At 43.5% G+C, this 15,120-nt stretch overlaps 1 protein-coding gene across 3 annotated transcripts in view; it reads right to left on the bottom strand.

Annotated features, from left to right (window-relative positions):
* LOC144752901 (lethal(3)malignant brain tumor-like protein 2) overlaps nt 1-15,120 on the bottom strand; it is a 376,713-nt gene that overhangs the window by 162,406 nt on the left and 199,187 nt on the right. For 2 of the 3 annotated variants that reach the window (XM_078640731.1, XM_078640737.1), the window contains exons 6-9: nt 7,557-7,674; nt 2,282-2,416; nt 1,820-1,908; nt 965-1,196 (exon numbers count right to left, since the gene is read on the bottom strand). In XM_078640731.1, coding sequence (XP_078496857.1) covers nt 965-1,196; nt 1,820-1,908; nt 2,282-2,416; nt 7,557-7,674 — 574 coding nt within the window. The remainder of the gene's footprint in view (nt 1-964; nt 1,197-1,819; nt 1,909-2,281; nt 2,417-7,556; nt 7,675-15,120) is intronic. The other variant, XM_078640741.1, reaches the window with a different exon arrangement.

Here is a 15,120-nt window from a genome sequence, read left to right as displayed (position 1 = left end):
TCCGGTGACGTCGCTATGCTCTGTGGCACAGTTGTTGCCAGAATTAATGCGATGCTTTCTCCGACTTGCAGTGACTGAGTCCTCCAAACAGGATTGAGGAATCTTCCAGAGTCTGCTTTGTCGCAATAAGAGAGAAGGCGAGAGAAGATGGACAACTCCCTTTGATGAGGCAGACAGCCCCTGATTGTATTGAGACTTTGTGTTGACTTCTTTCCCTGGGTTCATGGGAAATGAAGTAGTTATCATTGTCCAGTTAATGGCTGCTATTATTTGTAATAAATAAAGAAAGAAGGCATAATCTTCACCTCAGAGTTCTTAATAGAATTAAAAATGTTCATTATGATAGCTAGGACATTTTTCATTAGCACTCAATCATCCTAGTGCCATCTGTTTCATTAGATCAAACATTGCTTCCCAAAGGGCCGATAACAAGCCCCTTCTCACCCCATTCCCAAATCTGCACATTGTGTTTCATGAAGGAAATAAGAAGCGCTTTCTCACCATATCGTATTGTAGATTATTCAGGTGTGGTACTACTAGCAGCAGATACTGCGCTCTCTCACCCCATTACCACGTTGTACCTTATAGCTGGACACTGTGTACCATGCAGCAGATTTATCATAAGCTCCCCCACACCGAATTACACGCTCAACCCTTATATCAAGAAACTGTATCGCAGGCAGAGAATAATAATCTACCTCATGACATTGCCCCCCTTTATATCTTCTGCCTGGGAATTTTACCCAATGAGGAAGATAAGGAGCCTTCCTCTCACCTCTAGTCCCTCGTATTAGGTAAAGTGCAGTAGATTAAACCCTCTCCTGCCTATGATCTCCTCATACTTTGGGCCCAGACGTGTCACAAGAGGTCATTGAGAAGCCTTCTCTTACCCCATGGCCCCTTCATGAACGGATGTTGTAACCAATGAGGTAGATGAAAAGCTCTTTCTAAGTTGTGGTCATACCGGTTACCCTTGTGTTGTGTCCTACACGGCGAGACCAGCCGACAGGATGAATAAGGTCGCTCCCCATATGACACCAGAAGTCATCCTCGATGTCTCCATCCTCGTAGATGAGCCGCAGCCGACCGCCAATCATTGTGTCCACTACCGCTAGGCGTGTGTAGGACACATGCGTCTTGTCAACCACCTCCAGCCTCATACCCTGCCGGAAGGGGTATTTCATGCTTTCCAGCATCTATATAGACAAGAGGGGATTGCGTAGAGAAGGCAAGAGAGAGAAGTGATGGAAACCAGGAAGACAAAAGATGCAGAAAGGGAGAAAAGCATGACAAGGAGGAACAAGGCAATTTTAATGGGTTTAGAGAAGGGTGAAAGAAAAAGAGGGAAAGAAACAAAGGGATGAAAAGAAGAGATCGAGGGAGGAGGAGGAACATATAGAGAGAGAATATATTAGTATGGTATGGTGTAAAAAGTTGTATAGAAAAGGAAGAAATAGTGGACAGGGTTGTGTTGAGAGTGACAGGAATGGAAAAAGAGAAGAGAGAAAGTTGGAAAAGAAGTGAGGATGACAACAGAAATAAGGGAAAGTGAATGGGTGAAACATTTGTAAATGAAGGGGAGATGGAATGTGTGATAGAGGGAGAAAAGATACAAAAGAGGAAGGAAGCAAGGTGAAGGGTAGACATGAGAAAATTAGATACTGTTGCTCTTTGAATTCCCCTTTCTCAAAGCCGACAAAGGAGCCTTCCCCATAACCTTTTGGCCCACCATCCCCCAGAGCCCCCACCAGCTGTTTCCAATCGGTTCTGCACCTCTTTGGTTTTCCCCGCCCCCTTTAGCTTCCCTCATCTACCTTACCCTCATGTGAAAGTCTGCTGGCAGGGTCCGAGCCCCAACAAGCTTCTTCATTAGATAGCCCCTCCAGTCTGTGAACTTCGAGTGGATACCTACAGAGAGTTAAGCAATGAAACCTCCATTACCATGCAGCAGGGGACAAACATATTATTGCACGGTAGGAATATTAGCAGTACCAATAGGCCGGGGACACCTTTGAAACTGTGGATGTGGGGGGGAAATATCAATTGGTATAGGGCGGTGCGCCAGTGATACTTCAGGGGAAGGGCGACTCCATTACTAAAGATCCACAAAGGAACATGGATTAATGCAGATCTGGGTAACTGGCAAATTACAGGGATGGGGAGACGTTTTATGATTGAAGACAGGAGGACAAGTGTGTTCTCAGGCGATGGCTGGGCACCAGCATTACCACCTTCCTTGACCACAACCTGACTCGCCGAACCATGCGTACATTCCACTCACTCTGTGGCGGCACCAGGATCTTGCTGTTGATGGCACACCAGCCGATTGGATGGATGTCCAATGTGCCTAGGTTACACCAGAAGTCTTGCGAGGAGTCATTCTCAAAGCCCTCATACCGGAGGAGCACTTTATACCCTGCAGAAGAGAGTTGAGGGGGATGCATCAACACAACCCTTCTTAAATGGCACCAGCTGTTAAAAAGAAATATGCAAAAGGGTCAGCATGCATACCGAATAAAGAGCAACACTAGAGACCCCTTTCGTGCAAGACACATGGTTATTGCTGAGCTGTGAAAGCTGCTCCTGTGAGAGCCAGAGCCTATGTGACTACAGAAGATCTGAAAATTGGATACAGCTGCGTATGCATCACTGTATCAGATACGTCTCGATCCTGCATGTCTGCACAGGATGCTGGCTGCCAAATTAGGATGATGTTGATGGAAAGATTACCTTCACAGACCAATAAGCTATACCGTTTTCCCAACATTTCCTCCAAAGCAACTCTCTAAGCAGCTGGTGCTGTGTCTATGCGGACACTGCCCATGCTGACCTATGCCTCAGACTCTGGGCGTTCCAAATAGGTTATGTGGCATTCGGATTTAAAAAGTGTTAAAGCCAAACAGGGCATTTAAGTGCAGTGATCATCAAAAGACACTACCACTTTCACCAATCTGGTTTGATCAGTGAAGATGGAGTTGTACAGTACAGTTCTTCTCCACCTACGAGGATTCCAGTTGCAAGTACCGCCATGTCCCTCTACACTCAGTCTCCTTTAGGTGGCTCTATAACCTACTGTAATGCTCTAGGAAGTAACCTCAGAGACTTTGAAGGCCAATACCCAAGGCCATACAGGTAAACACAGTTTTACTCATAGCTTTAATATACTTGAAGGCGCACAGGGGCTTCTAAATTCCTATCTAACTATCTAGCTTCAGGTAAGACCTTTTCTTAATTGCTTTCAAAGATTCATCAATAGGCTCAAACACTGCTATGTCAGAGCCCCATTACATCAATCCCTAGAGCTAAATACTCATGTCGTTAGTGGCTGGACCTCTCTTACAAACCTCCTTCTCAACAAATTGCCAATCAGGAGGGGCCCGAGAAACCAAATCTCTCAATTCTACATCTCAAAAGCCACAAGGAAATTAAGAACTGAGAGGAACCAAGCACTCCATCTATCAAGAAAGAACCCCAGCAATAAATTCAACTTCAATAACTATAAGCAAGCCCGAGCAGCTTTTAGAATTTCTACACGAAAGGAAAAACTTGCAGCCTCAAATCAATTCTGGCTGAAGCTCATCTATGAAAGTAGAAATCCTAACCCGAAGCAATTCTGGTCTCTTGTAAATAGGAGCAAACAAAGAACAAGTGGGTATGGCAGTGCAAATATTAGTGAAGCTGTCGGAGCAAGTTTTTATCTCTTCACTTTGGGGACACCAATATAAACTAAGCTATAAACTAAGCTTGCAACAATTCATCCAGCCCTGTTAACCCTATGATCCTCCCCCCCCCCGGGACTGGAGTACCAGAGGCTAGCTCGCCTTTTAAAAATTCCATCTGAAGTTCCGAGACACAAGGAATAAACGAAAATGAACGATACCTCACTAGAGCCCAGGGTGACTCCTGATGCCTTGAAAAACAAGATCTCGCGCCTCATAATGAAAGCCAGAGCCAAAGGAGCCCCAGGCCCGAATGGCCTCCCTCAAGCCATGTTCAAATCCGATGTCAGCCTATGGTCAGAATACCCGACCCCCTTGTTTCTCTATTGCAGTCTAAACAACATGGTCCCAGAGTCCTGGTGAGGTGCAATCATTCACCCAATCTACAAAAGTGGGAAGAGAAACAAGCCAAAATATTACAGAATGGTTGCACTTCTCGACGTGGAGTTTATTGGAGGAGCTACAGGCCTGGGGCTGAAGCAACCGTGCACCTTCCTTTTAATCAGACGGGCTTTGTGGCTAACACCAGTACTACAAACAATCTGTTAACGCTAACAGTCTTGATGGAGAAAGCAACAGTCCAACAAATCCAGCTGCACTGTTGCTTTGTAGACTTCAAAGCGGCCTTCGATCGTGTGCCCAGGGGTCTGTTATGGCAGAAACTAAAATCGTGGGATATACCCCAGCCTCTTCTTCAAGCAATAATCCAAGTCCACATGGAAACATGGATAAGAATCAAGCTGGGTGAAGGCTTTCACATCTCCAGGAAGATTTGAACCGAAACAGGCGTCAAACAAGGTTGTCTATTGGCCCCTCTCCTTTTAAATTTGTTTATATCTGACCTTTCTCCAGTTCTCGACAGTGTAAACTGCCACCCTCCTCAACTAGACGGGACACGCATCACCAATTTGCTTTACGCCAATGACTTGGTGTTGTTAAGCCACACAAAAGTGGGTCTCCAGAGGCTACTGGATGAACTGCTACCTTACACGACAAGAAACCATCCAGAGCTTAACCTGTCAAAAAAGCAAAACTATATCTTTTTGGGAAGCAAAAAAAGGTCAATAGAAAGGTGGTACTTCAACAAAACAAAGCTAGAATCAACCCCCAGTTATAAATACTTGGGCATCTTTCTTGACACAAGAGGTACCTTTATCAAGCATTGAAAACTAAAGCTATGTTGTTAGAAGTGGCCGCTGCAAAATTAGCAAAACTGCTACTAGGTCCCAGCCTAACTCCCATGCTGAAAGTAATGAAGGCTACAGTAATCAACTCCCTGACGTACGGACACGAGATCACCAAGAGCACAACCAGTACATTAATAAACAAGGTAACAACAACATTTTTTAAAAGAGCCTTTCCGTGGTCAAGATCTACCTCGCCAGCCCAAGTGAGACTCGAACTGAGACTTCAAGATCATCATTGAGTGGAGGCAGGCGCATATATAAAACTATGTCACAGCCTGCGCCGTACCCGGGAGGGTTCCTTGGAGGCCCAACTATGGCAGGAAATACAGAAAAATCAGACCAGCCATAAGCATCGGCAACTCCTGGATTGCAGTTTACAGATACGATTTGTAAAAGGCTTCTGGGAAACAAACCCATATCACCCGGTGTTAAAGACTGCAATTTAAAAAAACGTTAGATTGTGGTCCTTTCACTCGGACAGGGCAATATTGTCAAAGAGGAGACACGCTTGAGCTGTAATCGCTAATTTTAAAGTGGGTATTCAGCCACTCTACTTATCAAGCACATATGCACTTTATTGGAAACATAAGTTTTTAGCCTTGAGGATGGGTGACTGGCCCTTTCTGAAGAACCTTCCCGAATGGCGCCGGCCAGGTAGTAGCACTGAATGCAGGTTGTGTGGCTATCATTCTGAAACAATGGAACACATCGTCTGTGCATGCCCGTCACTGCTCACGGCCAGACGTCCACTGCTGCGAGGCCAATGTATTACGTTGGGAGGTCAATCTTGCCGCCAAGCAATAATGGCCGCTCTTAACCCTGACAACACCAAGCTAAACATTGGGCTTACGAAATTCGGTCACAAAGCGTCAAAACTATTGGAAGCCACAATCACATCCAAATCCTCCTCATCATAGCATGGCGGCTGAGTTAATAGACTCAACAATCAAATCAGAGACTACAAGAAATCCAGAACAATCTCCTTCATCAGAACATGATTAGCCCATAATGATCCCCCTAATTTTTATCGTTAAATTTAGTCATGTTTCAAATTGTAAATGTTTTTTTTTTAACCAATCAATAAAGAGTGTATTATCAGCAATTATCAGCACTGCTATGTCAGAGTCGCGATCAACCCCATTAATTGGCCAGTTCTTAAGCAACAGCATGTTAAAAACTATTTATTGTAAAGCATTGAGGAACTCTCAGAAGCAATATGATGTGGACATGCAGTCAGCTGTTGCAAACCTGGAAGTCGCACACACCGGAGAGGTTCCCTAATCAGATGTCTAACTGTAAGACTAACTCCAAATTGTATTATTTTTAAATTTTATATGAAGGATTCAACTAACTCCATGTAAATAGTTTCTTGACATTACTGCAAATGCACAGATCCGAGTGACTGCAGGTAAAAGTAATGGCAGTTCAAAGAAATAATGGGTGGAAGGAATGGATTCACAGTACAAAGAGAATACTAATGGATGGCAGACTACTTTGTGCAGGGAAGTCTTTTACTAGCTTTTAGTATTGGGAAGGCACCAAGTTACTCAAAGTGGGGCTGTAAAGGCACAGACCATGTTTTGATCAAAAACCGAATAATGGGATAAAGTTGCAAACTTCAATATTGGGTGACATCTTTTTAGAATGATGCAGCTACTGTGTATGCAGATGTAAACACTTAGGCAAGTAGGCATACCTGTTGGGAAAAAATACATTACAGGAAATTAAGCAGTACTTGACTAGAGCCTCTCATTTCACATCCTCCACATATCTTAGGGTGGAAATACGCATGCATGTTTAACTGGGCAGAGTTCCTCTCTTCCCCAGTCCTGTGACCAGAGGGACCAAGACGAGCATACTTTTGACTTCTCCACAGCAAAAGTCTATTTTGAAGAGATACGGTTTGTGCTTTGCATGCTGCCAACATGTTCCGCTCTCGTTTGCTCGAGATAACTAAAGCTAACACACACTAGCAAGCCATAGGCTTCACTTTGAATGTTGACAGACTCAAAACATACACCCGGCTGCGAAAAGCGTGCTTCTCTCATGGACCAGGGGAATTATTTCTGCCTTTTAGTGAAGAGCAACTACAATGCACACTGATGGCCTGGTTTCGTAAGCGGGTTTTTAAGAGTCACCAGTGTGTTCATGAAATGCTACTGAAAAGGTCTCTTGTATAAAATAGAGGTACCAGAGTAAAAGGTCACATTTATTTATGAACTTAGAGTTAGGAACACACAGACAACAATTACCAAATGGCCATGATCTATTGGGCAGAACAAAAAACATGCATTGAGTATTGTTTTGTGAACTAACTGAATTACTGTTTTTTCCACTGCATATAATAAAGAGACCAGCACCTAATACAGGGCATTTAAGGCCAAGACTTCCGAGCATTCGTCCTTCCCTACACCCTGAACCACATGAATTCCACTACCGAGAGAATTCCAACAAGACTAGAACTTGCAAACAAATAACCCCACGCACAGCATATGAACAGGCTCACTTAAGCACGCCATACCCTGTGAAGAGCTTCAAGACTAAGAATCTGTAACTGGAAAAGTCAATGGCCCAACCCTTACCACTTTCCACTCTCAAGTGTACTCCTCCAGTGAAGAATTTAATTCCAAGAAAACCATGGCCTCCTCACCTGCGATCTGTACGACTGAGGCAATCCAGTACACGCGGCTGGGCATGGAGGCATCAGTATTCAGACTCTCCACCTTCATACCTTTTACCACGTCGTCCCAGTAATCGGAGAGTGGCACCTGAAATCATGCAGCAAATATGACATTGGACACATTGACGTCTCAGCCATAAGCATTGAGCAGCACTGAGAACAGGCAGACGTGAAGCACAAAGTGCTATATAAAAACAAACAATTCTCATCAACTGCAGACACCACCAATCCGAACCATGAGAACCAGGAAACAACTGCGGAACATGTAGCTACCATACATAACACTTATGCCACCATCGAAAAGAAGGATTACCAAGGCAGAATTTTGGAAGGTGGAGCTACGAAAGCAAGTCAATGTACACGTCAGCAGCATCAAGCAGGCTGAACTTGACAAAAAGTTAAGGTACCCATATGCGAGAAGTCATACACAATTCCTTATTGCAACAAGAAGAGGACCTATCTGTTGTTTCTGCAAGTGGAGGACCTTTATGTTGTTTCCGCAAATCATTTCAAACTAGTGTATAGCATTCATGGTGGCTGAGACAGTGTCTGCTCTTTTGAGTTACAACATGCTCTCATACTGCTTAGTAGCATTCCATCTACATGCTGTGTCAGTAGGCATTCCTTGAGACTTTGAAAATCCCAAAACACACAAAGAAATGAATCCATACAAGCAATTAGAGAACGAACATTTACTGGGGTTGGAAGAGAAACACAACAATTTTCTAGTACTGAACATCACCATAAGATGGAGTAAGAGCTCCGTCTGCAAACCAGCTCAAGGATAAAAAACAGTGGGGCTCTTTGGAGATGGACAGAGGAATTGGAAGTAGAGTGGCTGAAGTTTTTACTGCTGCACTCCATCTAAGGCCATCTAAGGCGGACAATAAGCGGTCATTTGTGGACTAGTTGGTGTCCAGAGTCCAAGAGCCAGAGGACCAAAGCGCTCACTCACTGCTGAAAGAAAATTTAAAGTTGCAGAAGAAAGCGCTCAATGGCTTTATAGATTGTGTCCATCAACTTTTTATTCTCCCTAAAATGGAGGTCAAAGAAGACTAGGTACGATGTCAGTGGCCGTGGTAGTGTAAAGAGATACTATGACCAGCTATAGAGGTGCTGAAAAAAATGAGGGGGCAGATCATTCTTGAAACTGAAGCGGAAGATCTACCTGGGAAAGGAAGGGGCAGATTCACATTGAATAGGAGAAGGATGAGTCTTTTTGGATGGGATGGGCAGAACAGACTTGGAAAGGGAATGGCAAAGCAATTTCAGAATAAAAGGGGCAGATCTGCTCTCTCGAGGGTCTGCATGGGTGCATGGGAAACCGGATGAAGCAGCAGACCGGGAAAATGTAAAAAAAATAAAAATAAAAGAAAGTTTCTCCAAATCTCTAGGACATGATAATTTGCCATTTTCACTCTCACCCAACAATAGGCTGTTTGACGTCACTGTGGTATAACCACAAAGCCTGGAAGGACTTTCGAGACAATACAATACTTGGCTGAGCAGCAGGTAATTAAATCTCATGCAGACAGGGACAGGCCCATCTTGAATAGGAAGAGGAAGATCCATCAGAATGTTCGCACATTAAATAAATACACACTCAGAAAGCCCTTTGGTGAGATAGTAAGTAAGAAAGAAAGGAATGTAGACCCTGGCAGCTAGACAATTTTACCAATGTGTACAAAGCAGGGCAAGACCATAAAGGCTATACTGTGACCAGCTTTTAACCACAGAGGTGCACTTAGTCCCACTTTAAGCAGGTTGGGTGCATAGCAGAATCCCAAATGTTAACCAATGAAGTACTGCTGGTATCCTTACCCCAGAGATTAAAATGACCACCAGATGATGCTCAACACTGTTGAATATAATCTGGAACAATAACACCCATAAGGAAAACAAGGTTCAGGGAGTCTCAGAAGGGTTTATTAGTGTATCACTGCTATGAGATGCAATTTACACCAGGGACAGCAGTCGAGGCCAGCAGCTCAGGAGACCGATGCTGTGATTCAGGGTGAGATGTGATAGAGAGCTTAGAGAGGTTGAGCAGGACTTGTCTATGAGTCCTCTCTGGTATACATTTATCAAAGGTGTTTGAGGTTACTTCCGTTCCAGGGCCACACAAAGGTAAAAACAACTGTCTTTTAGGGGGAGCTAGGTGGCAACAGTCCATGCGGCTGGACAATTGTTTGTAGCCAGAGGCACAATGGCGCAAGCCAAGAAAGAGATGATATCTATGGGCCTGGTAACTGGTGATTTCTCCATGGCATAAACCAGCTTAATTTAATTGGCAGGAGGATGATAATGGTGGTGTACTATTGGCATTGCTAGAAAAATTTCTCGTGCCAGCATAAGCTTATTCACAGATAGCCTGGGAATACCTTCCCCAAGTGCCACTTTAGTGTTTAAATTCTATGTTCGGGTAGTTTCACAGCGGATGCCTTTTTCTGAGACTGACTGCTGTGGGTAGACCACTCATCAAAGGCCTTACTCACGGACTTCACTTCAGAATTTCTTCATTTCATATGGTGGCAGGTTTTAATCAACTTGCACTGCAGCTGCTCCCAGCCTGCTTCTTTGATAAAGTGCACAGAACTACAGACCGAGTGGTTACCAAGGGTTTCGGGACCTGATGTGGGCAGTGACAAGGATACACAAGTCCTCCTAGCTCCCCACTGGATGACCACTGCCAGTGCCCCTAGCCACCACCCGGCGAGACATGCCTTGCGTGCAGCCATCTTTAGGATCTCCCTTGCACCAGAGCCTCGTCAGTTGTTATACTCATGACAACCAGTAGTTACGAGCAGTTCCATGATGCTGGGCAACATTTAATCTATGGCCACCCCTTGCGACCACCAAAGGAGGCTGAAGATAATGCTTAAGATGATTACACTGAAGCATTTGACACCCTCATGTTGCATGTTACATGCAGTAATGGAGAGGTTTAACATTTACTCCAGATGTGAGCCAATGAACGGACTGACACATATCTGGCACGAATGAGCGGCTTATCTATGCGCCATCATGGATTTATCTTAAGTCAAAACATACCTGGCGAACAAGTTACTAATCTTCTTTAATGCCCTCTCTGGTGAATACTCTAACTGTATATTCATCACCATGTGAATATCCCCAGGTACCAGACTGGATTCAGAACTCCAAAAGCACTGATCCTGCACAAGGGTAGGTGGTGCTGTACTTCTTTCTGCCCAAAAAGTGCCAAATGGAGCCACATATAAGCACCACCTAAGTGTGCTGACATCGGTTTCTTGCTTAGGCTTGGTCGTGCACTGAGGCACAAAGCCTATCTGCAAATTGAAAGGGCCAGTGTGCAGACTCCTAAATTTGGATCTTTTTAGATGGAAAAGGAGACCAGGTGGCAGTGAAGTACTTGAAGGTAGATAAAGTAGCCACGGTAAAGAGCATTACCAATGGTAAGTAACTTGTTCTTGTGATGGATACTTCTAACTGCAAGTTTCTAACCTTATGAATAGATACCAAATAAGTACCTTCAGAAGGTAGAGGGTCTATGGAATGGTTCAGATCAAAAAGTACTGCAGTCCGGAACAGGTCAAATGCCCATCTAGACGGACCTGACTGCCTAGGCAATAGTGTTTCTTGAATGTGTGCACTGATGCCCACATAGCAGCCAGAGAGATATCCAGGACAGGTACCCCACATGATAACGCAGCCATAGCACTATTTGGCTCAGGGGGAACAAACCCTCAGCCCTTCAGGAAGCTGCTTCTTAGCTAAAGCGTAGTGGATCTTAATACAGGGAACTATCCACCTTGAGATTGTCTGGATTTGCATTGCTTTGTTTGACGTTGCTCCCAAGAATTCCACAGAGCTGATCGTCCACCTGATGGTCACTGGTGTAGTGTATTTCCTATATTCCCAATAGACTCTGCGCAATGTAATAATATATCCTATAGATTTGACGTAGGACTTAGGTCGATTAGGTCTCTGTCGAATATATTAGACTTAAGTGTGAGTGCCAGCTAGCTCAGAGGTCACTAGAAACGTTCTCGAATAAACAAGAAGGGATTAGTTTCTGACAACCGCATAAACATGACAACTTTGTTTCCCCAAGAATAAAACTGATCTTCAGAGTCGTGGAAACAATAGATAGATATTTTACTCAGTAAATCGTGCATGCTTTGCTTCATCAGAGGTGCAGAGAAATATAGAGATGGGCGTTTTCAATAAAAGGGTTTATTGAACAGTTTTCTTTCTCAAGCAAGTAAAGTGAACTGCTACAATCGTAATACTAGTTGCAAAGTATAATGCGTACAGTAAGAAGAGTATTATAAAATAATACTGTAAAAGCATTGCATGGTTCCTAGACCATAGATAAATAAATATATAAATAACAAAGGCTAAAAAGTACTCAACTGGTGCTTCTAAAATACACCTACACCAATGTACCCAACCTAAGTCTAGTACGAGGGAAGAAGTAAGTGAGGTGTAGCATAGGTTTAGTTTTTCTTTGCCAAGAATCTAACCAAGATTTCTCTTAGGGTCTAATCAGCTCCGTACCTTGGTTTTAGAATGAAGGAGGTCTGGTATCTCTGTCTCGGGACTCGATTTCCCAACACCCCGCGAGGAGAGCTTGGAAACACTGGAGCTGGATTCTCAGCGAGAGAAAGGCAGCCTCTCGATCAGTGAGTCAGCTGGAGGGTCAGCTTCCTTCGGCACTTGCTGTAGCGAGCTGCGTCGGGCAAGTAGATAGTCGAGCTGCTCCGAACCACCGTGTGTTTGCTAGGGCAAGTTTAGGCATATTTATACCTTGAAGGTGCCTAGTTTGACGTAAAGTCGGACATAATAACGTCATCAAAGAACCCCAAGGGAGTGGTAGTTCTTCGAAAACTCCATGATTTCTAGGACAAATCAATATTCAAGCAAGGGGATGTCCCTGACTGCTGAGGCTGAGTTTTCCAAGAAATCGTTGTGGCTTTTTGGAACTAGTGGAAGTAGCCATGCCTGTATTTGGACTGGATGGGTTATGTCTAAATATGGGCATGATTTCTATGCCTATATAAGGGCAATGTGATTTATACCTATATAAGGGCATGAATCGGTAAATTACGCTTGGATTCTAAAATGCTACACAACACTGGTACGGGACCCACTTGATGAAGTCTCTCCTACTCTTTGAAGGTGTGAGGCGGATAAAAATGTCAGAAGAGTGATAGCTTGTCCGACATGAAAAGACGTCACTACTTTCAGCAGGAATGTCTGCAATAAAGGTGGCGTAAGGTGGTTGAACCGAGAGGGACTGGAGCTCACGGACGTTACTGCGATGAGAAAAAACATTTTCAGTCAAGTGTAATGGACAGCTGTGCATTTGCTTAAAAGGGGTACACATTAGGAAAGTGAGAACCAAATGTAATCCCACCGTGGCATTACAAAGGATTTTGGCTGTAAAATGTATTGCAGACCTTTATGAAATCTCATCACAACAGGTTACCTGAACAAAGACAGCTAGTATGGCAAACATAAGCAGGCCGAAAGGGCTGACAAGTAGATTCTGACAGTGCCAGTGCAAGTCCTTGATCGGCCAAACCTAAAATGAACAACAAATCCAACAGTTTGACCTGCAACGGGTCTGTCTGGCAGTGACTGCAAAACGCCACAAACGTATCTCAGTGCCTGCTGGACATCAGTTTTGTGGAAATTCACCTGGCTGCCAATATCAAATGAACTAGTAGTCTTTTAAAATGGAAATAGCACAGCCAACACGTGTTTCGTCTGAAACTATTTCCTCAGGACTGAGGAAAAAAGAGAATATCAGAATGTGTGTTTAGTGTACCACATTATGTGTATCAAAATTGTAATTGTACAACAGTGACAAATATCTTCTGTGGTACGCTCAAACACTAACAACCAATATAATATTGTGAGAAATCAATGTACTTGATTGAGATTGGAAATAAATAAATCTACTATTTTCTAACGAAATTGCATATGACTATTTTTTGGTCTGCTTGAGACTTTAATGACGCATTCTAGAAGTTACAGCCTTTGCAGTGGACTCATTAATACCTCAGTGTGGCAGTAGCGTAGTCCGTGATAGCGGCACTTAATTTTGTTCTTTATTTTCTAACCACATCTATAAGGATACAGTTGTGTGGTTATATGCACTCCACTGCAATATCTTTGTAATAGCAACAAGATCACATGAAAGCTTCCGAATGTAGATCAAAGGAAGATTCAATGCCGCCACTCAATCTCCATGCATGGAGATGCAGACAGCGCAGACCGTGGTGCAAGGCCATGCTGATGTAACAGAATGTCCTCCCGAAGCAGCAACCTGATCGGAGAACAGACACGCACAAAAGTTCCAGGTACCACCCTTCCCTTGCCCCAACCAGAGCCAAACTCCGACACCAGAGGCAAACTTCATGGGGGTCGATCACAGACATCTGCTTGCAATAGTCCCAACAAGGTTTAAGCCTTGCAGTTTTTAGAGGCAGCATACACTGGTAGTTTTGGTGGAAAATAATTGTCAAGAAACAAATCAATTCAAGATTAAGAACAAGAGTGAAGCTCTGGATACGCGTCTGAATGAAGGGAAAGAAAGGAACTGACATCAACATGCATGAGTGGTACTTATAAGCAGCTCTGTTCGTCACTTCTAAGGCTGAATGAAATCGACACCCCGCACCGGCATACACGAGCACTGCATTTTGTGTTTCCGGATCCAGTCTGGTGCCTGGAGATACCTACATGGTGAGGAATCTGCAGTTACAAGAATCCAGCATAACAAATTATTATGCACTGCTACAGTAAAAAGATATAGGAGAAATTGTTGAATCCACTTTGCCTGAGATTATTGTTATTGTAATGAGTATTGAGAGATCCACCAAATCAGTCAAGGTACTCCATGAGGAGAAAAGTCCAAACAAGGATGCAGCTTCAGTCAGAGGAAGGATAAACATGGACAAGTCTTGATGAGATAAATCAAAACAACAGCCAATTCTCAAAGGCTGATGTGCCAAATATGGGACGAACATGCACATCAATGAAAGTACACAGCAGTCCAAGTGTACACATTTCAGCGGAACAGCAGCTGTAGATCAGGACCCTTGTAAAACACAGAACTGTATAGTAGTCATTAATGAGTGTTCTCTTGGAGTATTAGTGGATTCAGGCTTACCTTTCACCTAAATTTCAGAATCTTTCTTCGACTGCAATTGGAAGAATATAACTCTAGAACTGAATTAGGATAAAGGTTTTGGCTATGGGAAGAAAATTAACCTGTTGAGATATTTGGTGTGTACCATCATTTTTTTAGGTAAGGACAACTGACAATTGTTGGGACATTTATGAAGCCCAGGCAGGGTCAGCATGTTCTAGGATTAATACATCGAGAGAATATCTATATCATATTATACGTACATGCTATAAGGTAACCGTTTATAGGATGAACAAAGACGTGGTTATTGAGGACATTATTCATCAATATAAACATGTTTTTCATAAAGGATTAGGGAGGGTTACAGATATTTCACATAAGACTGAGCTAAAATCT

This window comes from Lissotriton helveticus, chromosome 1_1 (assembly GCF_964261635.1).
Source record: "Lissotriton helveticus chromosome 1_1, aLisHel1.1, whole genome shotgun sequence".
Classification (NCBI taxonomy): domain Eukaryota; kingdom Metazoa; phylum Chordata; class Amphibia; order Caudata; family Salamandridae; genus Lissotriton; species Lissotriton helveticus.
The sequence above is the reverse complement of the archived record's forward strand: the minus strand, read 5'-3'. Positions and strand labels throughout refer to the sequence as shown.